Genomic DNA, 26,001 nt, shown 5'->3' with positions numbered 1-26,001 from the left:
ATAATTTCCATGCCTGATAACAGAAGGGTTATCTCCCCATGTGGCTCCCAAAAATAGGTCAGCTTTCTCAATGAATGGATTTTGAGGCAGAAATAGTGCAGAGAATCTTGATTTGCTTCATTGCGGTGATGTCATCAGTGGACCTGTCTGATTCCCCCCACTCGTCCTACAGATTTGACTTCCCCTTTTTTGCCAAATTGACCAAGCGCCTGAAAACCACAAGAAGGAACAGTCCTAGCGATTAGAGAAGGTCATGGCTGGAGTTTTGAGTCATTTGGCCAGAAGATAGCAGCTAGGTTCTTGGAATCAAATCTTGCTTCAGATACCTGCTAGTTGTATAATCCTGAGCAAGTCATTTAATACCTCTCGGCCTCTGTTTCTTTATCTGTAAAAAAGAAATAATACCTACTTCACCAAGTTGTTGAGAGGATCAAAAGAGATTGCATAGGTTGGGTCTTTATAAATGCTAGCTCTATAGGAAGAGTAAAAATAGCTAGCATTTAATAACGTTCTACACACAATCGTTCTATTACAAAATAATTTGCTAACTCTAAAATGCCATGCAAAGCTATAATTATTAATAACAATTATTTAATAACATCATAGCTTTTTAAGGTTTGCAAAGCACTTTCCAAATATTAGTTCAATTTATACTCAGCATAACCAGCCTCTTAAGGTAAATGCCATTATCGCCCACATTTTAAAGAGGGAAAAACTGAGACAGACAGTGGTTGGAGTAACTTGCCTGGGATCACAGAGAAAATGAACTTGAGTCTTCCTGACTCCAGAGTGAGCTGTCCCTCCACTGAGCCATTTAGAATTGAGGAAATGTTATCTTTATTCAAGAAAATATTCATTGACAAAAAAGGAGAGAGATAAGAATCATCTGAACAGTTGTCCTTCCTGAAGGAAAAGCCAGCCAATATTACACAGTCACCTTCCTTGTTCTGTCTTTTTCTCTTCCTCAGCTAACACTAAATCTGAAGGATCGCCCGTGCTTCCTCATGAGCCTCCCAAAGGGAAGCCAGAAGAGTCAAGAGACATCACCCGACCTGGTCGACCAGCTGTGAGTTTTTCTTTCTCCTCTTTTCTGTCTTCCCTTGTTTTCTTCTCCTATCTCTTCTGTCCCTCACATAAAAGAATAGTTGAGAATCCTTTCTCTCCCTTCCTCCCTCCCTCCTCTTTGTTTCTCCTGTTTTCCTCTGTCTCTCCTCTCTCTCTCTCTCATCTTTCCTTCTCTCCCTCTCTCTTTCTCTGTCTCTGTGTGTATGTCTCTTCTTGCTTTCTGTTCCTCCCTCTCCCCCTCTCATAATTAGTGCATAATCTTCACTAATAAATCATCAGAACTATGGTGGAATGAAGAGTCAAAACTAGCAACCCTATCTCGATAAGTCAAAAAACTGATTTTGTTGTCAATTACTTCTTCCAGCTTTGTTGCCTTTGGATTTTTGGTTGCCTGCTAGCAAGTCTATCAGAGAATAGAAATGGAAAGGGGGGAAACCTCAACCTTCCTTTTTTCTCTTTTCTAGTTCTGGTAAAAAGGTTTGATTGGGGCAGATGTTGAAACTCTTGGGCAAAATATGACGTAGGAATAATCTGTGGACTTTTTTGTCCATGGGATCTCTGACTCCTGCGATCCTCAAGATGAATAGAAGGAGGAAAAGCTGCACGGTTTGCTTATTTCTAATTAAAAATCACAGAACAATTTCTTTCCCTTTTTCTCCTCTTGCTGCCCACTTGGCAAATCACTTCACAGAAAGCAGAGTACAAAGATAATGACTAACCTATTGAATTTAACTTGGGAGCAGTTTCCACGTACCTTCTTGATTTCCTTGAAATTTTCTCAAAGTCTATTCAATGAAATCTAAGCTTTTTTTTGTTTAGATTATATTTTTGAGGTTCAAAGTATGCTAAAATCAGTGATAAAATCAATTTGCTGCTGTTTTTAACATTCTCTGCTATTTTCTCGTGTCCTTTTCTTTGTAATGCAACAGCTTTACTCTAACTGTTCGAATTCTGTTTCTTAACTGTGTTCCTCTGTCTTTTTTTCCTGTTCTGATCTATTTCCTCTGATGCTGATGAATCTTCACTTATCACAGAGCTATAAGAAAGCTATAGATGAGGTTAGTGATACATTTATTTCACTTGATCATGGTCAAAGGTGGTGGTTTATAACTACTTGAATTTGTGATTTTGCTAACGTTGACCCTCAGAAGAGGAAAATTGCTCAAAGCCCATTCAATCAGGTAGCAAATTTCGCCCAAGAAAAGGTGTCATTTTAAGGTCAGATAACTGACTTGCAGAAAGTCTCATGTAGACCTACCAGGCGGAAACTAACATGAGAACTCCCCACCTTTGTCAGGTCTCGTAGGTAGGTAGGGAGCTGGTGGAAATGAAAGTAACTGGATTCCCAACACCTGGTGATGTTGGATAGTCTCGATCTGCATGCACTCAGCAGAGATGGCGGGCCTTGGGAAGATGCCTGAGATGCATGGAGTTGGAAGTTCTACAGGGGCATGGAGGCTTTGATCCCGCCAAGCACCATGTGTTCAAATGAGGCAGTGATTTCCTATCATTTCTGCCTTCAGGGATTCTGGCATGTTGGAGAGGCATGTTTGTATGCATCTGAACTTTACAGATAAGCATCCCTGCTTCCAAAAACATGACACATTATCCACATATTCCACTGGGTGAGGAACAGAAGTAGGACCATAGATCAAGGATTACTCTTTTTCAAGGTACCAGGTCTCCCTCCATGTTTCAGCAGAGTATACAGCACTGTAGCATCTGGAAAACATTCATTAATAAAATATCCCAAATTATACTATATGCCAAGAATTTAGTAGACAATAAACATTCCTTGATTAAAAGCACTAATGAAAGGATTTAACAGCAAAAACATTCTTCAGCACTCAACATATATGGTGTTGTATTCCTAGAGCAAAGTTGACACATAATCATTGATTGATTGATTGATTGATAATAGCACTAATCAGCTTTCTTCTGAAAGGATTTAAGAGCAAAAAGCATCTTTCAACATTCAAGTTACTAATAAAATTGCTCTATGTGTGTATCAAGGAAAATTTAGTGCATCTAAGGATCTGGCTCAGGTGATTGCCACCTTGAGGAATGTGATCCTCTGTACCTCATTTTTAAAATCCCAAAGATTAAAAACATAAGATTCCTAAATTGTCTTTAGAAATATTTGCCTTCATAATTGTTGAGATTCATGTATTAACAGCTAAACTACCTGGAGGCAGTTAGATGGCTCTGTGATATGACGTCAGGAAGATTTGATTTCAAATGTAACCTCAGACACCTGCTGTATGATCCAGGACAAGTCATTTAACTCTGTTTGCCTCAGTTTCCATACCTATAAAATGAGCTGTAAAAGGAAATGGCAAACTACTGCAATATCTTTGCCCAAAAAAACACTGGATAGTATTGGTGTGTTATGGTCCATGGTGTCATGAGTCCAAATGACTGAACAACAAAAAAGCCATCTTCTCTGGATAGCATTAGATATATCAACCTATTAACAAGTATTATTAAGCATTTTCTATGTACCAAGAGTTGTACTTGTTACATGTCTTATGTATCTAACAGTATGCTAAGGACAGAGATATAAACATTCCCCTTTGAGGAGTTAAGTGGAAAATTAACCTGTGCACATGTAGATACAAGTAGCTTCGAAGGAAATGCAAGATAATTTTTTATTATCAAAATCTCAAAAACAGGCAAAATAAAAATTATCTTGAATGATATTGCAAAAAATTATAATTGATTCATTTTTCATGAATAATAAGAATTATTTCTATGATTTTTAATGATCTGGCTGTTCGATTAGTTCAGGAACATTCGTTTTAGTCAGGTTACTAATATATGATTCAATTAACTAATTTCTATGTGTTTTATAATGTTGAGTTGCTGGAAAATGATTCAGAGCATTAAATTAGTGAGGTTCCTTGCAACACACCACAAGCTTCCATTGCCCTCATTCTAAAGCCACAGTGGTAGGAAACTGGAGATTAGTTATCGGTACAACCCCTACCTGTTACAGGTATAGCAGCCGAGTCCCAGAGAGTATCTTGCTCAAGGTTTTCAAATATCCTATAAAGATAATATGACATATACACATTGTGTGTGTGTGTGTGTGTGTGTGTGTGTGTGTGTGTGTGTGTGTGTATAGTGTGTGTGTCTCTGTGAATTCCAGTTATATAAGGACATAAAGGAAAGATGGGCCATCTTGTTTGAACAAATTGACATAATACCTTACAAATGAAAAGCCATTAAAACATCACCTTTTTAGGTGGGATGTTGACAAGTATTAGGTTATATATGAGGTCTGGGAAGTAACAATGAATTGATGCAATAAAAGAATAAATCAAGACATCTTTACAATTAAAAGCTACTGAAAGGTATTGATTATGTCAGCTAAGACCTTTTAATCGTCATTTCCCTGAGTCAGTAATAAAATCACAAATACTTTTCCTATTAAGTAGCACTTCCATTTCTTTTTCAAATCTTTTTTTTCCCTGACCTAAGTCTGGGGTGATCAAGCAATAAAATCTACAAAAGCTCATTACCTGGAGAAAATGTAAGTGTCAAATATTAGACATCTTGGTAACTCTAACTCCATGATGAGTTTCTAACTCCATGATGTTAATCTCACTTCATATCCATTTTTCTTAGGACATTGTTATTATAACTGGTCCAAAGATATGAGTTGGGTACACAAACTTTTAGTTAAATAGCTAGATTGATGACATAAAGAGGTCAGTTCTATTTGGGGAGGGGGTTCTGTCAGGAGTAAGGAGGGCAGGGAGCTTGGTACTAGTATCTGAGAACTTCCTAAGCAAACTGTGAAATAATTTCTCTGGTGATTTTTGGTATTTTACCAAATGATTTCTTATTAGTCCTGAAATTATCAAATTATCAGGTACAGTGAGGAAAGGGAAAACATAAATTATAAGAACAATACCAATATGGTGTAATGGAAAAAATGCCACAGGATCTAGATTCAAATCCCAACTCTTTCATCTTTATGACTTTGGGTGAGTAAATTAACTTCTTAGAACCTTGGTTCCATCAACTATAAAATGACAAATTTGAGTGAGATCATGACCATGACCTATGGCCCCTTCTCACTCCCAGTCTTTGCTCCTATGAGTTACAGGCCCCAAATATAATTTTAAAAGAATTAGAATGTTAAGAAAAGATGTGAGTTCTTGAAAAAGCAGCAAACTAAATTAATAGACTTTTGGTGAGTAAAAAAGAATATTTTTAAACAATAGAGAGCTTTCCTTTTTAAACTCTACTAGTTTTTAAATTTTAAACTTTTGAGGAGTACCAAACATTGGAAAAGATTTTAGAATGGATTTAAATAATTGATTGTCATGGCAAATGATGTTATTCCAGTTGACTCATATGGTTATTGGCATTGTAGGGTAAACCTAAAACCATATTCTCTCTTTGTTCTAATAAAAAGTGTCATCCTAGGTACATACTCTATAATTTATCACAGGCTTAACATGCTTGTAAAGAGTATAACAATAAATTTCAATCTTGTTTCATGCTATAGTGTTGACTTGGAGGATTTTCTCTCCTGTTATACTTTCTTTATACCTTCTACTGCTTCAATACATTTTTCTGATTCACTTAAAGATTCTTCAGTTTCTTCTGTTTTGGAGAAAGACAAACAAGTAGAAGTTATCAAGAGGGCAGACTAGAAGTAGATGAAAATGGCAAAAAAGGGACGTTAGACTTCATATAAAGAAACATTTCCTAATAACCAGAGCTGTCCCAAAGTGGAATTGGCTCTCTCCTACTGGAGATCACCAAGCTAAGGTTGGTTGACCACTTCTGGGATAAAATGTAGATGGGATCCTTGCTCAGCTATGGTTTTGGCTAGAAAACTTTGAGTTAATGTTTCAACAGCAACAACAACAACAAAATAACTCCCCATTACTCAATGGGAATATTCTTTATTTGGCCCATGGCCTAAGGAACTAGAAATCATTTTGGATGAATGACTTTATATTCTATGGGTTCTCCCTGAAATAGAAGCCATTAGGGAGCAGCTAGGTGGCGCAGTGGATAGAGCAGCAGCCTTGAATTCAGGAGGACCCGAGTTCAAATGTGATCTTAGATACTTAACACTTCCTAGCTGTGTGACCCTGGGCAAGTCATTTAGCCCCAGCCTCAGGAAAAAAAAAAAAAAAAAGAAAGAAAGAAATAGAAGCCATTACATTTAAACACAATTAAACACTTTAAAGGACTTTTTGGATGATACCCCTCTATCTGATAGGTCCTCCAGGCTTTCCTTTTAGAATCTTCACTTTGTGGATTATCTCAATTTTAGTGTGTCTCCAGAGAAAATTGAAGAATCTATACAGCTTTCTCTAACACTGATGGGAAATAAAAAAAAAAAAAAGATGCATTCTTGCACTTAAGGACATGGTTTCATCATTTATAAACCTGGCCCTCCAAGGTTCCCAGCCAAAAGATACCCCAAGTGCTTTATTTTCTCGATTTTATGAAATGTAACACTCAACATATAAATGTTTCCACTGATCTTTGTTTTTAAGAAATTCTATATCCAATGGTAATGGATGCCATTACCCAAGGCCATCCCTTCTAAGGCCAAAGGGATGGCTTTTAAGACGTTCTCAGACAACTTCATTACTGTAATCCTACACAAGATCAAATCAGCCAATTGGACCGTATGGATTGCAATGAAGAGAGAATATGGCCCTAGGGGAATTGTAAAATTGAGAATTTTTCAATGAGTTTCTTTCTCCCTAATCCCTAATCTCTGACCAAATACAATGGTGCCTCCATCGGTCACTAATATAGGGAGGAATGGTAAGAATGACAATCAACATGCTTCTTCCATCATCTGCATGCCTCGTACCACAGGCAGTCTAACCCATGCAAGTCAGAATGATTGTGCTTTTGCTGATTTGCTTCCCCCTTTTTGCATTGCTATAAAAGCATGTTAGATAATAGATACTTTTGTCCCCCGACCTCTACATGCTGCCTGCAATGCCCCTTCTATTGAAATGCTACACTTTCCCAGCAGGCTATGCGGTTTCATCAGAGTCATGGTAAACTGAATAATTTTCCATGTTTTGAAAAACTTGCGTTTACCCTCCTCACTTAGGTATTGTGTTTGTCAGCCAGGGTTTTCTAGAGGACGTTGTTGAAAACAAGGAATTTTTATTCCATTCCTCTGAAAGCATGTCCTGCTTTGCCTCCTGATGAAATCAAAGCAGTGTCTGTAAATTTAAAGAACTCAGGTTTGATGTGGGCCAAATAGCTTCATGGTCTATCATGGCTCTTCCACTCTATATTGGTCATCATCATAGATGGAATATTGAGTGTGGTTCCATCTTGTGGCTTTCTGTACATGGCATTCACATTTGGGAAAAAGCCATCCCTGAGAGAGGCTCTGAGTGACAGCCCTAAAGGGTTGGGGAGGGAAATGTCGCTTAGCCCCCGGTTTATTGTAGTATATTGATTCTGCTAGTATCTCAACTTCATTTTTTCCCAAATAAAAGAATCACGTATTTGATGCCCATCTAGAAAATGGATATTTAAAGTTAAGCATTCATAATAGAACTATCGATTTGGGTAAATTAGAAAATTTGTTTCATCTCTCCCTCCTTCGTTTTCACACTCTACAAACATGGTTTCCCGTTTGTTCTAGCCCAGTCACTATGTTTGTTAACAATTCTCCAGAGCTCTTTCCTTATTGCTCATGCTATGACATTGGCTTTCAGTGAGACACAAGCAGCTCAAGTCATTTCCTGGCCCCGACATGTTTCACATGGAGGTTCAATTCTTCCTTTGTAGGACCTGACTGCACTAGCGAAAGAATTAAGGGAACTCCGAATTGAGGAAAGTAACCGGCCCCTGAAGAAAGTGACCGATTATTCTTCTTCCAGCGAGGAGTCAGAAAGCAGCGAGGAGGAGGAAGAAGATGGAGAGAGTGAGACACATGATGGCACAGTGCCTGTCAGTGACATCCCCAGGCTCATGTAAGAAGACTTGTACTTTATTTTATTTATTGTTGTACTTTTGCTTCATTTGAGGGAAGAGAGAGTTACAGCTCTGAGGTGAAAGGAAAACAAATTAAAGATCGGCGGTCAACCGCCTCCATTTGTTTCTTCTAAGAAATTCACAGTTTTACAAATTTGCTCCCTCCTCAGATGTTAGTATTTCAGTAGGCACAAGCTCTGAGATCACGTGGCATCTGTCTAGGTGATTTATGAAGGTGAGAAATTGCACTACCAAGGCCTCATGACATCATCATCACCTAGACCTTCGGTTTATTGTCTAAGATCTCAGGCAGCTCCATATGTACATCCTACCCTTGGGTGACATTGACTCAGTGGATGTGAGTTCAAATTCTGCCTCTGACACTCATGATATTGACAAGTTGCTTAACTCCCTTGGTCTCCATTTTTTAATCTGAAGGTGTTCGTGGACCCCAAGTTCAGAATAAGTCAAGAATATTCTATAGCACCCATGGATACCAATGAGATCTTGGGATGCATTGGGAGAAGGATAGTACGAGGGTGCTCACCTGCACCAACTCTTCAGAACCCATGGAGAGTTCTGTGTTCAGTTCTGAGTGCCATATTTTAACAAGGTGAAAAGCAACCAGGATAGTGAAAGTTCAGGAGTGAGTTGATTGAAGGAACTGGAACTGTTTTTTTTTTTTGGTTTTTTGTTTTTTTGGGTTTTTTTTGTTTGTTTTTTCCTGAGGCTGGGGTTAAGTGACTTGCCCAGGGTCACACAGCCAGGAAGTGTTAAGTGTCTGAGACCAGATTTGAACTCGGGTCCTCCTGACTTCAGGGCTGGCGCTCTATCCACTGTGCCCCCTAGCTGCCCCCCGAGAACTGTTTAATCTAAGGAAGAGATTAAAGTGGAACATGAGAGATGTGTTCATGTGTATGGGGGGGCAGCCACATTTGCAGAGGGATTAGATCTGTTCATCCCTAAAGGGAAAAAGTAGGAGTAATAGTTGGAAATCATATAGATAGATTTGAGCCCGGGGTAAGGAAATGTTCTCCTGAAAGCATTCCAGAATGGCAGTCCCTGCACCCATCCACTGGGAGGAAATGCACCTCTTCTGCCATCTTCAAATGGAGTATGAATGATACATGCCAGATAAGCTGTGGAAAGGACTTTGTTCTGAGTTTTTCTAGATGGACTCTTTCATCCCTTCCAATCAAGATGAAATCTATAAAAAGCTTATAGGTGCAATATCTGGATAATTAACTGATTTCTTACTAAATAAGCTAGCTATTTTTGTCTTTTGGTTCAGTCATTTTTCAATTGTGTCTAACTTTTGTGATCCTATTTGTGACTTGAGTGATTTGCCATTTCCATCTCCAGCTCATTTTACAGATGGGGAAACTGAGGATAATGGGACTAAATGGCTTGCCCAGTGTCACATAGCTAAGAAGTGTCAGAAGGTAGATTTGAAGTCAAGAAGAGGAGTCTTTCTGATTGCAAGACCCAAGGCTCTATGTCCAGAACCATCTAGTTGACCTTTTGTGTCTTTTATTTTCATGATCTAATTGAAACAAAATAATTTTGACATACTTGATCAAGAACCTTTGGAGGTGCTCTGAAGGTTGAAGAGAAAAGTTGAATTAGAAATAATTTTTGCATACCAAATTTAATAAAGTAAAAATTAGCAAAGTCCACGTAAAGAATTGTATAAAATGGTTGGTCCTCCTATGATATAGACAGTGTGATCCCAATGAAACTTGGAGCAATTTCATGATTTTGGATAATGCTCCTTTTCAAACCTTCAGAGTGCCTCCATTTGGTTAGACAGCTGAGTAATGAATTCTAGTTAAGTGCAGAAAGAGGAAAAGGAGAAGGATTCATCTTCCTGAATTTAAATTCAGTCTCAGACAGTCATTAGCTATGTAACCTGGGCGAGTCACTTAATTCCATTTGCCTCAGTTTCCTCATCTGTAAAATGAGCTGGGGAAAGGAATAGCAAATCACTCCAGTATCTCTGCCTAGAAAACGCCAAACAGGGTCACAAAGAATTGGACACTGCAATGACTAAACAAATGCATACATACAAAATAGACCCGTCTTGTACTGACAAATCAATCTTTAGTATTTCCTAGTAGGTAGAAATGGTTTTAAAAGAAAGATAAGAGATATTGTATTTGTAGATTTACCCACTGGCTTAATCCTCAAAGATGTATTTTATGAGTCAATACCCCCATCTAGTGAATCTAATCAAATCTCTTATGAAAATGAAGGCTCCTTTTTAGAACAGATACCCCAAAATGGCACTAGTGGTCCCATCAAATGAATTCGTGGTGAAAGCGGATTCTCTTTGATGTGATAATATATCCCTTTACACTTGATACACTCACATTCATACCTGTAATTGCATACCCACACAAATCTATTTGTACAGCACCTTACTCATAGCTAATATTTATTCAGCAAACATCCATACCTTACTAGGGTCTAACGATGCCCACAAGCACTATGGGTAATAGAAGACACAATGTTCCTGCCTTCAAAGAACTCTCAGGTGAATTAACAGATAAGACAAACACAGGAATTTTTATTAGCAATAAAAGTCAGTAGGTGATAAATCACCAGAGTGATTACTGTCCATGCTAAGTGCTAAGGTCGTTTGAAGAGAGGGGAGCTCGGTATGGACCAGAGTGGGTAGCAGTGTATCTCATCCAAAGACAAGGTTTTTGTCATGATCAAGAACAGACTTAATAGATATTCCAGGCTAAGGGGAATCGGTGACCTCAAGGGCAGCCCCTCCGTGATTCATTTACTCCATCAAAATCCAAGGGGAAATTTAATTCATGAGAGAATCTGACCCCACAACTCAACCACTCAGGGGGATCTGCCTGAGGCTGCTCCTGAGTTAGAGGAACATGGCCGCAGCCATCCTGAGAAAACGGGTCATCTTTCTCTCTCTAGGGATCCACATCCTCAGCGTGGGAACGGTCAGCCAATGCCAGACAAGGAAAACTTTTTAAAATTCTCAGGTTCCTATATATGGGGTGACTCCCATTTGCCTATCCACCTGTGCTTCCTATTGTTGCACTTGCTATAAAGAGAAGTGGAATGGCTTCATGATAGAGCTGGTTTTAAAGGCAGCTTATGTCTCTCTCTTTCTCTGATGCCTCCCAGGTGTGGCCAAGAACAAGTTACCTTTCAGGTTCCCTAGGCAATTTGATCAAATAGGAAAAGACTTTCCATACCAGGAGTTCCCCCACAAGGATAAAATGATATATAAAACATCAAAAAGGAGATAAGCTAAGAAGAAAGAGACAGGGACTACACATCCGACATCATGAAAACTTGCTCAACAAGCAGATCTGTAGGTATTAGATGTAAATGAACAGATCAAATGATCAAATGGAAGTCTGTAAGCAATTAAACACATTTAAGAACTCATTATCCTAATTCAGATAACTGCCTTTTTCTGGACACAGAGAGCGCTGTTCTCTCTCTCTCTCTCTCTCTCTCTCTCTCTCTCTCTCTCTCTCTCTCTCTCTCTCTCTCTCTCTCTCTCTCTTCTCTCTCTCTTCTCTCTCTCTTCTCTCTCTTTCTCCTCTCTCTTTCTCCTCTCTCTTCTCTCTCTCTCTCTTCTCTCTCTCTTCTCTCTCTCTTCTCTCTCTCTTCTCTCTCTCTTCTCTCTCTCTCCTCTCTCTCTCTCCTCTCTCTCTCCTCTCTCTCTCTTCTCTCTCTCTCCTCTCTCTCTCTTCTCTCTCTCTCTTCTCTCTCTTCTCTCTCTCCTCTCTCTCCTCTCTCTCCTCTCTCTCCTCTCTTCTCTCTCTTCTCTCTCTTCTCTGTCTTCCTTCTCTCTCTTCTCTCTCTCTCTTCTCTCTCTCTCTCTCGCTCTCTCAACAACTCTGGAAGACAGATGCTATTATTATCTCCATTTTACGTGTAGGTAAACTGAGGCAGACAAAGGTGAAGTGGCCTGCCTAGGGTCCTATAGTAATTAGGTACCCAAGGTGGAATTTGACTTCCTGACTTCAGCTCTAGAGTTCTATTCAAGTAGTTTACTATCTAAATACTTTACTTAACTATCCCCTGGTAGCAAGCTTTCTCCTATCTTGGTTTGATATACCTGAAATGTTTCTTCTCTGTGGCCATAGGAGTCACAAAATAAGCTTATTCCTTGCAGTATTTCTGTAAATCTGATGAAAAAAAAAGCATCTGTGACCTCTGATCCAAGGGAATAGACATGAGTTTGGAATGGCAATAAACTTTCATATTCCATGCAACAAACTTTCAGGTTTGTTAAATGAATATTTGAATAAAAGATATCTAGCACTCAATAAAGACCCGTATTAATTGTGGCCATGAGGAGATCCAATGAAGTAACCCATATCCTAAACATTCATCTCCTTTTGCTGGTACAGACAAGAGGTTGGTACTAATGTGGCTGAAATTTGGCAGGATACCTAATCCAGGTCTCCCATAGTTGGCCAAATTGCTTTACCTGCCTTGTACTCAGTTTACCCCCTTGTAAAATGAGTCTATTAGTCATGAGCATATCATGGAGAGGTAGAAAGAGAGGGCTAAGCTAGAGATTCAGAACCTTGGAGGCTGTGTGAGCCAGGGCAAGTGCGTTACTATTCTCTGCCTCATTTTCTCATGTGTACAAAAAAAATTATCTTTTAGGATGTATCTTCTGGCTCCAGATCTCTGAGCTTAGCTTCAAATCATGATTTCCATTTACTAGCTGGTGAACATGTGCAGTAGAAAAAATAATGGATTTGAAGTCAAATAACCTAGTTCAAATTCTGACTCTATCATTCACCATCTATGTGACTTTAAGCAAGTCCTTTGCTTTGTCTGTTCCTCAATTTTCTCAGCAATAAAATATAGGACTTGGATTAGATGCCTCCAAGTTCCCTTTCAGCTCTCAATTTATGGACCAGACACTATATAATGGGGATTAGATTAGATAAGCTCTAGGAATGCCACTTTATGATTCTAAGTCCAAATTAATTATTCTGTAGCCTTTTGCTCTTAAGAATATACAATGGCAGTCACCATTTTTATGTGTGTGAAGGGCATCATATATGCTACAGCCAGCCAGCCATCATTTTGGGAGCACCTACTGTGTGAAGGGTATAGTATATGCTATAGCTAGTCAGCCATCATTTGGGGAGCACCTACTGTGTGAAGGGTACAGTGTATGCTATGACCATCATTTGAGGGAATACCTACTATGTAAAGAGCACCGTGTTTTGTTCTCCACGGCACACAAAGGAAACAAGTTCAATCTCTACTCAACTTTATATATCATCTTCCCCATTGAAATGTTAGCTTTTTCAGGCCAAAGACTGGTTTTTCCTCCTTTCTTTGTATTCCTAGTACTTAGCATAATGCCTGAAACATAGTAAGTATATAATGAAAGTTTATTTGTCATTAACTGATGGATTTCTCTCACTAAAACCTTATGCTCTCTCTCTCCATACTATATTATACAGCTGGCATTAAAATTAAGTCTCACAAAAGCCAACCAATTGTGCTTAACTAGCTATGGCTGAGGAGGTTGGTTGAAAAAAGCCTAATTGGCATCCCATTTAACAGAACCGCCACCTCATTAGGTTTTCTGCTACCCTCGTTACAATAAAGGTCAACAACTCTAAGTGGAAAGTTGCCTTGGACCAAAAGAAGTTATTTATTGCATATGGGTAAGGAGAAAAATATAATAATAAATATTGTTCCCTCCTCTCTGGCAGACCCACAGGAGCTCCAGCAAGTAATGAGCAGTACAATATGGCAATGGTTGGAACCCATGGTCTGGAGACCTCTCACGCAGACACGTTCAGCAGCATTTCAAGAGAAGGAACCTTAATGATAAGAGAGGTGAGTAAGAAAAGTGCATATGGTTTAGCTCAAGAGTTGTCACAGACTGGGTATATTCTGTGTAAGCACAAAAGGGAGAGAGAAAAGGCCGCTCAAAAATGGATGAGTGATCTTAATTGTCCTCCTCCCTCTTTCCCATATCCCTCTATGCTTTGACAGCATGATTTAATTACTCTACTCCCCATCTTTCTGCAAGAGATATGCATATGTGAATGCAGAATTTGAGCCTGGGGATGTGAAGGAAGCATTCACAGCAATGAAACATCTCACTAAAAAGGGACAGCAAGACCTTTCTTGACCCCATTCCATCTTTTTTTCAAAGTCTTTCTTATCTATTTACTGAAGACAGCCAGTACTTTGAAGGAAGGGTTATCCAGTTAGTTGAACAGGAAAATTGTACCCTTTCAGTGGTTTTTGCTGAAAAGACCAACTACAGAGAACTATTAAAGGTGTCTGATGGAACTGACCTTAGCACAGATGTGATTTTGTTGGGTTTTTTAAAACTCCAATCACATCATTTAGTTTATCAAGCAACATACTTGCCCTCACCTTGTCAGAAAAAAAAAAAAAGCTCATGATTTTCTCCTTATCCAAGCCAGTTATTTCCTTAAAGCACAAATGAATAAATGGGGCCACTCTTTGCCAACCCCAAACCCACCCTAATAGTGGTTGGTTGACTCTATCTCAGGACCACCACCCATCATCCTAGGTACTCCAGGCAGACTGCCGTATTTCAAGTATGTAAAATTCTAAGTGCAGAGGATTAATTTTCATTTTTTATTTTTTAAACAATAGTTTAAGAAAGAGGAATGTTTTTTTCATGCTTATCTCTATTCCCTTCTCGCTCCTCCAGTATTCAAAGAAGCAATTTCAGTAGATCCAGACACTTATTAAGCACATGATCTGGGTCAAGTCACTGGAGATTGAGACAAAAATAAAACAATCCTGCCCTCGAAGAGCTGGCATTCTGCTGACAGATCGACATGAGGAGGGGGAGGAAGTAACAGATATACATGAGTATTTACAAAATATATTCAAAGAAATACACGATAATGGGGGGGGAGGGAGAAGGACTGTTTAATAAGGGACATCAGGAAAGGTCTCATGTAGAAAATCCAATATTGAGGAAACTCAGGATTCTAAAAGATGGAAATAAAGGAAGAAAACTGGCTTTGGAGTCAGAAAAACTTGGGTTTTCAAGTCCTGGCAGATATATTGTCTATTTGATCAATGGATTGGAATATCTGGGATAATGGGAAAGAGCAAGACAAGATTTCTGTGGGAGGCAAGATATACAGTAATAAGGAGGCTAATTCAAGTATGGGCTTTCTCTGGAGGTCTGCATTGTCTGCTGATGTGCTTTATTATGCAGAGTTTCATGCAATAGAATATATTTTAAATGACAGGTGGCCTTTTAGCACCATGCTACACTCTTTAACAAGTTGAATTGCATCAAATATTAGAATGAACTAAAGAACTGGGGATTGCTAATGTCTCAAAATCAATGATCGCTACGGTTAGTATAATATCTTTAAAGGCCTCCAAATAACATTTTGGACATATGTAGGCCCTAGATCGTAGCAATGAGTACCTCAATCACTTGGAATCCAAAATTTTACCTATTTCCAAAGGTAAAATCCAATTTTACCTATTTATATCTTTGATAATAACTACTAGAGTAAATCCCTTTTAAATTACTACAGTCCTTTACCACAGATTCAAATAGTAGACAAGTCAAATAATATCATCAATTTCATGAACAAGCTTTTATTAAGTGCTTACTGTATTCTAGGCACTTTACTTAGTTCCAGGATGCAAAGACACACAAAAGCACAGTATCTGGCCTCAATGGGCTCATCTAGTTGGGGAGACTATATATAAACAACTATGTATGACTTAAAACGTATATGGCAGAAGGGTTTATGGGAGGTAATCTCAAAGTGCTTTGAGCAAAAATTCACCTTTTTATTATATTTGTAGGAGTCAATTTTCACATTACACTTTCATATACACACATATGACATGCATATATGTGTGTAAATAAAATTAATTAGCATATACATATATGTTTATTTATAAAGATATAGAGATTACATGTTTCTAATTCTCCCATATCTCCTGCCATCATCATCAGATATCTTCATAACGTTGCACTATTTAATAGCCTCCCCTCTCAGTTGCTCTTCAGCTTACCCTTCAACTCCAATGACCCCCATATCTGGTCTACTTCAACCGCAGGTTGTGATGAGACCCTCAGACTTTGACATTCAATTTGATTCAAAAAACATAAATGAAGCACCAATGTATTTATGCTAGGCACTATGCTATTTGCTTGAGATCTACAAATTAAGACATGAAAAATAATCCCTGCTCTATTGAGACAGAGTCAAAGCAGCTGAATTCAAATCATGAATGCTCCATATTGTCCGTGTGACCTTAAGTACAGTATTTCATTTCTCTGAGTCTTTCTGTAAAATGAAGAAGTGAAACTAGATGATTGGAGGAGTATAAGAACTCGTTTCACCTCAATGGACCAGGAATGGCTTTAGAAGAAGAGATAAATCCCGAGTAAAGCCTTGAAAAAAGCTAAGAGTTCCCAGAAGCAAAAGAAAAGAGATATTTCAGGCAGGAGAAGAGGAAATTCCAACTTCCAGGGACAGCAGGCAGACCTCTTTGGCTGGCACGTGGAGTGGACAAAGAGGGAAGGCTGGGAATAAGTCAGAGTCGAATGGCCAAGTGAGGTGCTTGTATTTTGGCCTAGAGGCAGTAAGAAACCACTGAAAATTTTTGAGTTCTGCCAGAACTGCTTTAGGAAGATAATTTGGTCACTGTTTGGAAGATGGAAGGAGAAGCGAGAGAGATGGGAAAACCACTTGGGAGGCTATTTCACTAGTCCATGTGAGAGGAGATGAGGGCCTGAAAAGGGATGCATGGTGGCTGAGTAGGTGGAAAGTGAGAGACATGAGGGATGTTAAGGAGATATGGGAGCTATGTGGAAAGGAGGAAGGTGCAAGAAGATAGAAAGGGACCAGATTGTGAAGGCTGTTAAAAGGCAAATAGAAAAATTTAAATTGGAACCTGGAGATTGTAGGGGGCTGCCAGAATTTTGATCAGACGATAGTTTACAAAGATCAGTTTGATAATTAATGGAAGATAGATTGGGGTGGGAAGAGACGTAAAGCAAAAAGGCCAGCCAGCAGGCTATTGTGATAGTCCAGATAATAAGGATCCACTGTAGGCTGGTGGCAATGTCAAATAAGAGAAAGAAATGTATATAATTTGTAAATAGAAATGCCAGGACTTGGTTGAAAGAATCTGGGGAGAAAATGATAAGTTCAGTTGTATGATCAGAGACCCTTCACCATCCTGGTCCAACTTTGTGGGGGAAAGAAGGGAATTTTATATCATCTTTCCAGGAAAAGAAAATAATCTCTCTCATTATGCAGTGCTCACAGACCCAATTTGACTGTCCGATGGATGGAACTGGCCAAATGAGTTTGTTGCACTCAGTTGATCTTTATATTTTTATTTATTAAAATGTAGTGCCTAGAACTTAACAAAATACTCCAGATATAGTCTGATCAGCCAATCAATCAGTAAGCATTTGCTAAGCACCTGCTCAATTCTTGACCCTACTAAGTTATTGGGGTTGCAAAAACAACGAAACAGTCCCAGTATTCGGGAACTTTGTCTCAAGTCTTAGCATTTGTTAGGGTGTCAAGGAGGTGACTGGTCCATAGTCACACAGCTAATATATATCAAAGGTAAGATTTGAATCCAACTCTGATACTAACCCTCTGTTAAACTTTGCCTCCCTAACTTCGTAATCTCATTATTTATTTTATGCTTTTAGAAATATTATTCTGAGAAAGAATCCATAAGCTTCAGCAGACTGCCAAAGGGGCTAGGACACAAAAGTGATGGAAAACCCCTGGTGCAGAGGGAGGAGATACTTATTCATAAGCAGAAAGATGATAAGATGAATTACAATTGAACTTCTTAAACTTAATTTAGAAAGTGACACTTTCAGCTCTAATTAATTAACCATTAGTGGAAACTGGACATGTACCTTGTGAAAAAATAAGCAAATAAATGCTACTTTTGGTACTGTTTTTATTTCATCAATGTGATCTAAATAATGTATATAAAATAATGACAATTCCAAGAAAATCATCAACCATTTTTAATGTTTCCCAGAAACAAATAATTCTGCTGCTTGGCTGGTTTAAAGAGATAATCATTAGCTTACACTCTAATGTACAGTGATTTTGATGGGAGGTGGGCAGCTGTGGGGGGGAGTGTCAGAATGGACACTGAATTTCTTCCGATGGAGTCTACCTTTCTTCTTGGTGTTTGTTGTTCCTGATTTGATTCTTTAAATCCACGTGGTGATAACAATAAAGAAGGGCTTCCTGGCTTTGACTTTGCCATTGGCGTGACTTCATTTCCCTTTTTTTGTTCTGTTCCTCCACAGTCATCAGGAGAGAAAAAGCGTTCCGGGCACACTGACAGCAACGGTTTTGCTGGTCACATCAATCTCCCTGATCTCGTGCAGCAAAGTCATTCTCCCGCCGGGACACCTACCGAAGCCCTCGGGCGCGTGTCAACCCATCAGCAAGAAATGGATTCCGTGACTGAAGTAGGTTCTGGAGCCTCTAGGGTTGACCATTTGCCTCTTCTCGTGAGTGCACTAAAGACCTCTTACCTTCTGCCGGATGTGATGCTGGCCATATTCTCTGAAATTGTTTCCAATTTCTTTTCTCCTGGTTTCTACTTGTTCCATTGTTGAGAACAGATGAAAGAAAATGGCAGGAGATAAAATAACTAGCGTTTAATAGGTATTTCCTATGCCGCTGATGTTCTGAGTCCCTCCAAACTGGGTTGGCAAAGCAATAAATCTGGTATTTCATTTGATCTTCCTAGCAACCTGAGATGTAGGTGCTATTATTATTCCCATATTATCGAGAAGGAAAGTGAAGCTGAAAGAGATTAAGCACTATATTCAGACTATTTAGCTGGTAATTATCTGAGGCAGGATTTGAATTCAGGTCTTCTTGATCCTAAATCCCCCATTGCTATATCTAAGCTTCAAGGAAGCTACTGATCTGCATTGGTGGAAGAAGTTTTCATACTAGAAATAAAATTATAGTTTGCCAGCTACTGTTCTAAATCACAGGCTTAGAACATTGAAACTCTTGGAAGTCATTTAGTCTTTCCCTTCTGCTTTCGTAGAAAGGTCTCTCAGCTCTTCAGTGATAGCCAAATCCTAAAACCCAGACTTCTAAGATTACTGGTTGATCCAGTGCCAACTTGGGGTGGATAAGATCACCACAATTGAAGGATTTCAGCACCAATATATGGACTTCATGTTAAATGAGCACAGTCTGAGAGGATTTCATAAAATGTCGATGCATGTTTGGAAAAAGAATCACAATTACCAAGAGTGCTCAGAAAGATCATTATACAAACGCTAACTTGTGGGGGAAACTTCATCTTTCCAGTACATAAACCTTCCAAAAAAAAGAATAATATCGTTCATTATGCAGTGCTCACAGACCAAACATTTTGACTGTCTGATGGGACTGGCTAAATTGAGTCCATTGCACTTAGCTGATTTTTATACGTAGACTTAAGAATCATCAAAGTCCCAAACGAAGTTTCCAAAGGATTTTCTTTCTTTTTTTTGACCTTGTCTTCCAGTGCTCTTATATAACATGTCTTACTACACATACTTTGGAATTTGGTGTGAGGAAGCACAAGAGAGCAGTTTTCCTCTTAGAGACAGGGAGGAGAGGGGGTTGCATCCTGGAGAAGATTGATGCTAGAAGAGCAGACCTTGAGTGCACATTAAGGGTGGTCTAGCTTCTGCATTCTGTTCAAATTTGGCCTGATATCTGTGTGACGCTGGGGAAACCATTTCACCTGTTTGCCTAGGAAATGACTAAGTGACTCAGTGGAGATAGCACTGGACTGGAAGTCAGGAAGATCTGAGTCCAATCCAGTCTAAGACACTAGTTGTGTGATCCTGGATGAGTCACTTAGCCTTTTTGCCTTAATTCACTGGAAAAGGAAACAGGAAACTGCTCCAGTGTCTTTGTACTGGATTAGCTTGGTCATTGAGAACCTGAAGAGTCAGACACAACTTAATGAGGGTACGCCACCAACAAGCTTCTAGGACAATAGCTGAATAGGTAAAAGATCATTGCTGTTAGTTATCATTTTTCTTCCTTTCCAAATATATGCCTATAATCCAATCCGTTCTTTGCCCTGCTTCCCACAAGAGTTGGTGCTGCAGTGTATACAGTCCTGAACTGAGACTCGGTTCTTACCTCCAATACTCGTTACCTGGGAAATTTTAAGCAAATCACTTAACTCCACCACCCTCAGTTTCTTTATCTGTCAAATGAAGGTTTGGGAATCATTGGCCTCCAAATTCCCTTCCAAGTTTAAATCTACCATTCTCTGATCTATTGAAATACAGTCAAATTCCCCAGGTCCAATACAATAATTTACATTTTGTATTTCCCATGCTTCTGATGTTTTGAGTCCCTCCAAATTAGGAGTGTTTAGCCTGGAGAAGATGTAGTGAGATCATGACAGTTCTTTTCAATCATTCAAAAAACTACCATCTAGAGAAAGAATCAGATTTGTTCAGCTCAAGCCCTAGAAAACCCAATGAAGAACATTGCTAAGAATTTTCCAAGAGGGAGACTTAGGATAGGAGTTTGGGAAAAGTTGGCTACCAATTGATACCATCCAATGGGCTGCCTCAAGAGGTAGTGGGCTCCTCTTCCTGAAGGTATTCAGAAGGTCAAGGCTTGCTGATCCTTTGTGTCAGAGAAAATCCTGGTTCAGGTATAGATTAGAGCTAAATGAACATTTCCATTCAGTGGTTCAGATCTTGTTTCTCAGAACACAAAGGTGAGCAATTCAGTTGTTTTTGGCACAGCTAGGAGTTACAGACATGGATTCCTATATATGCTTAGAACCTTCTCTAGAGATAGGCTATGTGGATGGATACAAAAAAAAAAAAAAAAAAAAAAAAACTAATTATGCTTTAAGAAAGGATTCAGGAAAAAATTCTAGATTATTTTGTCTAAAAATTAAAAATTTCAGGTTTTTTAAATAATGTTTTGATTTGAGGCAGGAAGAAAGATAAAGGTAAAGGAAGGAAGGAAGGGAAAAAGGGAGGGAGGGAGAGAAAAAGGAAGGAATGGAGGGAGGATGAAGAAAGGGAGGAAAGGAGGGAGGGGAGGGAAGAAAGGAGAGAGGAAAGGAAGGAAGGAAGGAAGGAAGGAAGGAAGGAAGGAAGGAAGGAAGGAAGGAAGGAAGGAAGGAAGGAAGGAAGGAAGGAAGGAAGGAAGGAAGGAAGGAAGGAAGGAAAGGAAGGGAGAGAAGAAGGAAGGAAGGAAGGAAAGAAGGGAAACAAAAATTGTTGAATCATGCTTTAGAGCTGCCTTCTAGGGAAACTCAGAAGAAAGTTCTCTAGTTGGTTGGAATGAAAAATGTCCCCATCGATTCCTCCATTCGTGCATAGCAACACCTGTTTAGCATCCTTGATACTATTCTGCAGCCCATTCATCTCAAAGATGTCTTGATCTGCCTCAACCCAAATCACCTTTCACTTCATATTTCCCAGGGAAGTTTTTAAAAGTAGGTCTTTGAGGCAACAATGTGTTCTCTCAGATTCCCTTAAATGTTGCAAGCAGTGCCTACCTACCCAGGTGCCAAAGGGCAAATGCTGCGGACAGGTTGCACAGTCTAGGAGAGGAGCGAGTATGGTGCAATATGTGGGTGTAAGTTGGGTACTTTCACCAAGGTGTCCTGCACGATAAGTCATGATCCCCCCTCAGAAAGGGGACCTATCATCACTGATGATGATCACTCAGATGCCAGGTTCTGTGGTAAGGGCATGGGAAAGAGAAGTTAAAAAAAAAAACAAAAAACCAAGAACTTTCTGTGCTTCCTTAGAAACAGACTGCCCTCTCTCGTGTATTTGTTAATTGCCCTTTAGGGCATCTTGTGGAGTCCAGTGCCAACGGTATGGGCTTGCACAGTGCTTGCACAGTGCTTGCACAGAAGGAAGCCTCCTGACACCATAGCTGACCTACTGCTAATTTTGTCAAACATCTGCCTCAAATCAGATTTTTAGGTTCCTTTAGATCAAGGTTCTTTACCTAGGATTCATGGATCCTGTCACACTACATAAGGGTCCAAATAGATTTCATGGGTTCCATGAACCTGGATGGGTAAAAAAATTACATTTTTTGTGTTTATCAATCTTTATTTTATGCATTTAAAAACTATTTTGAGAATGAATGGTTCCACAGACTTTGCCAGATTCTCAGAAGGGTCCAAAACACCAAAAAGGGTTAAGAATTCCTGAAAGTTAAGATCTAATTGGTTTAAGCCAATGGAACCAAGAGGTTATTTATTGCTCCAGTGGAGCTAGACTAAAAGAAACCAGCTGTTCTAACGGGGGTGAAGGGATTGTGGAACCCACTGGTCATTCTTTCTAGCCACAACTTGCTAAGTAGACTTTTATATGAAGGATGAGCAGAACCTGCAAAACATTTAAATGGTGTTCCAAAGTTCTAGATATTTTTGTCTGAATATTTAAAATTTCAGGTTTTTATTAATTGAATATTCAAATTATAAACAGTGCATGTGCAGTGATTTCAAGAACATGGATGTTTTGGAGATATATACACATACACACATAGACACATATATGCATCATGTATAGTATAAGTAGTATATACAATTATGTATAATATATGTACATATTCTTGTCCTTCTATGTTCTATCTCATCAATATAATGTAATCCCTCTGAGGCCAAAGTTGTTTAGTTTTTTATCCTCAGCATCCTGCACAGAGCCTGGCACATAGTGGTGTTTAATATATGTTTGAATGAATGATTGATTTAGCTTCAAGAAAATTCTAGCTGTAATTATGGCCCCTTTAAAATGCTAAATTTGGGGGCAGCTAGATGGCACAGTGGAGTCAGGAAGACCTGAATTCAAATCCAGACTCAGACATGTAATACTTCATAGCTGTATGACCCTGGATAAGTCACTTAACCCTAGTTGCCTTAAAAAACTGCTAAATTTGGCCCTGTTAAGTATAAGGAGACATTTAGAATCAAGATTATTGCCCGACTCCAGGATCTATCCTCTCAATCCACTGAACCACTTAGCTGCTGTAGAGAAAGGACACATATATAAAATCAAATTTGTCGTTTCTGTTCAATCAATAACTATATATTATGCACCTACTCTGTTCCTGGTACTGTGCTAGGTACTAGGGATCCTGGTATGAAGAATTAGATATTCCCTATTTCTGATGGGGAAGTGGGGGAACAACACTAAGTATATGGATAAACATATGCAAAATAAATATAAAGATGACAACTATATCCAAGATAATTTTGAAGGGAGGGCATCAGGACCCAGCCCTGAATCCTAGCTCTGCCAGTTTTATGTCGTGTGATACTGGGTAAGACATTATTTTTGTCTGTCCCTTACTTTGCCTATAAGGGAAGGACTAAATGAGTTCAAAGGTTACTTCTTGCTCTAAACTTTGGTTAAAAATAACACACATTAAGGGCATTATGGGAGACATAAGCTTGGAGTGAGACCATTTCTGCCTCAGGGCATCTGGGAAGGTGTCATGGAGGAAATAGCAATTGGAACAGAATTCTGCAGACAGCAGTGGGGAGGAGAGAATATACCAGGCCTGAAGAACATCATGAGCTAATACAAGTGTATCATGCATGGTCCTGGCTTAGTCATTTACTAACTAGAACTCCAGATGGCCATTTCTGTAAATGCCCAACTTGCCCGTAAGTAACTTAATACCAGGAAGCACCTGCAGAAAGAGAAAAGCATGGACAGCTGGCTAGGTGGGACTGTGCCTTCATTCTTTTTTCCAATCCTACTCTTGCTTTGCTGATGGTTAAATGAGTGCTCTAAGCTTTGCTTTCATTGGCTGTTTAATAGTACGGCATGGGGAGCAGCACCAAAGCCTCCTTCACCCCGTTTGTTGACCCCAGAGTGTACCAGACATCTCCCACTGATGATGATGAGGATGACGATGAAGAATCTTCGGCCACAGGTAAGCCACGGCCACACCATGTCTTTGGGCCTGAGTTTGTTTTCCACATCTGGTCTGTATGTGATATAGGGAAAGAAGGAATCAACTAACTAATGTGAGACGTTTTACTCGAAATGATACTTCAAAGGGAAGTTATTTGGGTTTTGTTCTGTTTTTAGGTCTACTAAATTAAATTCCTTATTTTCCCTTTTATCTTCATCTCTTCTATTCTGTTTCTGTTTGGAGCCCAAGGGTATCCGGGGACACTAGAAAAGGCTGGTCCTCAGGGATTTCTGGACTTAAAGGAAGTGCCATACATTTCCCAAGAGCGATTTCTAGGTACAGTGCTATGCACGCTGTAGGCGCTCAATAAATGCTTGTCGAGTGGAATTGAATTGAATTGAACTGAGTTGAATTGAATTGAATTCTTAGGTGTATGTTGCCCACTGCAAGGGTCTGGCTAGTTTAGATGATCTTTCTTCCTAAGTGGAAATTTACCAAAACTCTAAAACTCATCTGAGCTTCTCTAATCCTCAAATTCAGCTTATTAAGACAGATTGGCCCACCGATTGTCATGGGGGTCCTTTAAAGACAATCTTTTCTTAATAATGGGGGATGGGGATGTGAAGGGTTAAAACCAAGCAACTAAACTTTGTGATGTTAACACGTAACTGAACTTTGTGATGTTAACATATAACTAAACTTTGCGGTGTTAACATATAACTAAACTTCCCAGACGGTCCATGTTGGCACGGTACACTGACCTCATAGTTTATTGCTTCCATGATGGCTTATGATTGAGCTGCTGCTAAGACAAAAGAACAATCTAAAATGTGTTGGACTCAGAGATTCTTTGGTGTTTTCTCTTCCATGATGCACTCCAAGTCCATTTCAGAAAATAGTCTTGGTCATTTGTCATCTTCACACCCAATTGCCTTTACGTTTGAGTTTCTCATCCTTTTTTTCTTTTTTCTTTGTCTGTTAAGCTCTGTTTACCAGTGAGCTACTAAGGCAAGAACAAGCTAAACTCAACGAAGCCAGGAAGATTTCGGTGGTCAACGTGAACCCAACGAACATTCGGCCTCACAGCGACACGCCAGAGATTCGGAAATATAAGAAACGCTTCAACTCTGAAATCCTTTGTGCTGCTCTGTGGGGTGAGTTATTTCTTTATTCTTCCTGCCTGATGGCAGAAATTAAGCTCATCGAGATGGACGAAGAGGATTCATGATGGCTGCAGCTACATGTGTAAAGTAAGGATGGATTACACCGTTAGGATTAGGGGTGCTGTTAATGTCACATGGGACCAAGGCCAGTCTTGCCAATGGAAGCGGCTTGGGAAGGTACTTTCTATTCAGAAACATCTCCCTGCCCAACTCGCTCAGCACCTAAAATTCTCATAAATTAAAATGTAAATATTACCCGAGAAGGGAGTGATGGATCAAATTAGGCGCCTAGAAGGTACAAATGATAGAGGATCACACCTGGAGTTAGGAAAATCTGAATTCAAGTCTTACCTCCAACAAGTCATTTATGATTTGAGCAAGTCACTTAAATAAACCCTGTTGCTTCAGTTTTTTCATCTGTAAAATGGGAATAAAAAGAATATAACCAAACTCCCAGGGTGCTTTGAGGATAAGATGCAATAATATTTATAAAGTGCTTTGCAGATTTTAAGCACTATATAAATACAAAAATAAATACTAATAAATAAATAAATAAATAATTGTGGTGGTGAGGATGATGTGGTTGATACAAACACAAACCATAATCTATAGATCATAAGATGCCTGTATGCTCCCCAAGTGTAATCTTATCTTCTACATATGGCTCTCAGCCCATTGAAAGCTAAATTGAGAACCTGGAAGAACCTCAAAGGCCACTGAGTCCATCACATTCATTTTATAGACAAGATAACTGAGACTTGATAAAGTTTAAGTTAGTCCAAGATCATACTGTAAGTATCAGAAGTAGGATTTGAATCAAGATCCTCTGCTCCCAGATCCCATATTCT

The 26,001-nt window shown here is 39.1% G+C and overlaps 1 protein-coding gene across 1 annotated transcript in view; it reads left to right on the top strand.

Moving 5' to 3' along the window:
* TNIK (TRAF2 and NCK interacting kinase) overlaps positions 1-26,001 on the top strand; it is a 412,485-nt gene that overhangs the window by 363,701 nt on the left and 22,783 nt on the right. Inside the window, exons 21-27 of the mRNA XM_074301951.1 lie at positions 969-1,066; positions 2,100-2,123; positions 7,855-8,039; positions 13,767-13,893; positions 18,368-18,532; positions 23,894-24,008; positions 24,974-25,144. Coding sequence (XP_074158052.1) covers positions 969-1,066; positions 2,100-2,123; positions 7,855-8,039; positions 13,767-13,893; positions 18,368-18,532; positions 23,894-24,008; positions 24,974-25,144 — 885 coding nt within the window. The remainder of the gene's footprint in view (positions 1-968; positions 1,067-2,099; positions 2,124-7,854; positions 8,040-13,766; positions 13,894-18,367; positions 18,533-23,893; positions 24,009-24,973; positions 25,145-26,001) is intronic.

Source organism: Sminthopsis crassicaudata, chromosome 3, assembly GCF_048593235.1.
Source record: "Sminthopsis crassicaudata isolate SCR6 chromosome 3, ASM4859323v1, whole genome shotgun sequence".
NCBI classification, from domain to species: domain Eukaryota; kingdom Metazoa; phylum Chordata; class Mammalia; order Dasyuromorphia; family Dasyuridae; genus Sminthopsis; species Sminthopsis crassicaudata.
The sequence above is the reverse complement of the archived record's forward strand: the minus strand, read 5'-3'. Positions and strand labels throughout refer to the sequence as shown.